The 1,024-nt window shown below is 44.6% G+C and overlaps 1 protein-coding gene across 1 annotated transcript; it reads right to left on the bottom strand.

The window, feature by feature from the left end:
• Positions 1-195: 195 nt before the first annotated feature.
• On the bottom strand, positions 196-1,022 carry LOC103738554 (coiled-coil domain-containing protein R3HCC1L-like; the record flags this gene model as incomplete). The annotated part of the gene is given in 3 exon segments (XM_008838582.1): positions 196-587; positions 590-903; positions 905-1,022. Coding segments are annotated over 3 exon segments (824 nt in total), but the record flags the coding sequence as incomplete, so codon positions are not given.
• Positions 1,023-1,024: the final 2 nt, after the last annotated feature.

Raw genomic sequence — 1,024 nt, 5'->3', positions numbered from 1 at the left:
CATCACAGTAGGACAGTTCTGGAGACTGTACTTAGGAGTGAGGATAGGAGTCTATCTCCTCCCTATGCTCTGCCAGCCTTTGTCTTGTTCACTTTAACATGTTCATCAGCACGTGCACAGCTTTGAAAGAATCTTCTCTTATGAAGAGTGGAAACATTTCCTATTCATGGAATCCTTCCTTTCATTAAGTGATATTTAAACTGCAGACTGGCCTCTACCTTCCCAGATGTCTTCCTGTTGCTTGGCTTCCAACCATTTTCTCTCTCGGGCTTCCCGCAGTTTCTTGAGCTCTGCTTCCCGTTCAGCTTTGCTCTGTCTGCCCTGAACCCCAAGAGTGCTGATGACCAGCCTTCGGGCTAATGCTGCTGACATCTCAGGTCTCTCCTTTGCTGGTTGGAGGAACTCAGCATAAGCTCTAGCTTTGGCCTTGGCTGCTCTTGTGGCCTGTGACAAGGGGTGGATCTTCACCACGGTATGTTTAATACCCAAAGCATCACGAGCTGTAATTGGACTGGCGAATACTCCTAGTGCATGTGTATCATCTACCCATTTAACATCAAATCCTTGCTTTTGGTAACTACAAAAACCCGTAGAAGATCTTCTATACGGAATTCTTGAAAAAAGTCATAAATTTCGATGACATGCTGGAATTCACATTTGCTGAGGTCAATATCAGGAACTTCATGGCCGTAACAATCATGTCTTGGCTCCTGGATGTCGTCTCTGTTCATACTCCCTGATAACTCTTGTTGAAGACGTGGATCCACATAGTCACCATCATCATCGAGCAGAGACTCCCAACGCTCCTCAGTAGCAATACTTCCTTGTATGGAAGAAGTTTCCGTTGCTTTTATTTCTATGGATGTTTCCAAGGTTGAATCTCTATCAGAAAATGATGTATCGCTTTCTTGAGTCATCTTCCTCTTTTGTTTGAAAGTCTCCAGGAGTTCTTAGTGCATTCAGTGCCTCTGTTATATCACCAGTACTATCCGGATCACTGCCTAAGGCACTCTCCAAAAGCACT

The sequence above is a fragment of the Nannospalax galili genome, unplaced genomic scaffold, assembly GCF_000622305.1.
Source record: "Nannospalax galili isolate Female #2095 unplaced genomic scaffold, S.galili_v1.0 scaffold30519, whole genome shotgun sequence".
Taxonomy (NCBI): Eukaryota; Metazoa; Chordata; class Mammalia; order Rodentia; family Spalacidae; genus Nannospalax; species Nannospalax galili.
The sequence above is the reverse complement of the archived record's forward strand: the minus strand, read 5'-3'. Positions and strand labels throughout refer to the sequence as shown.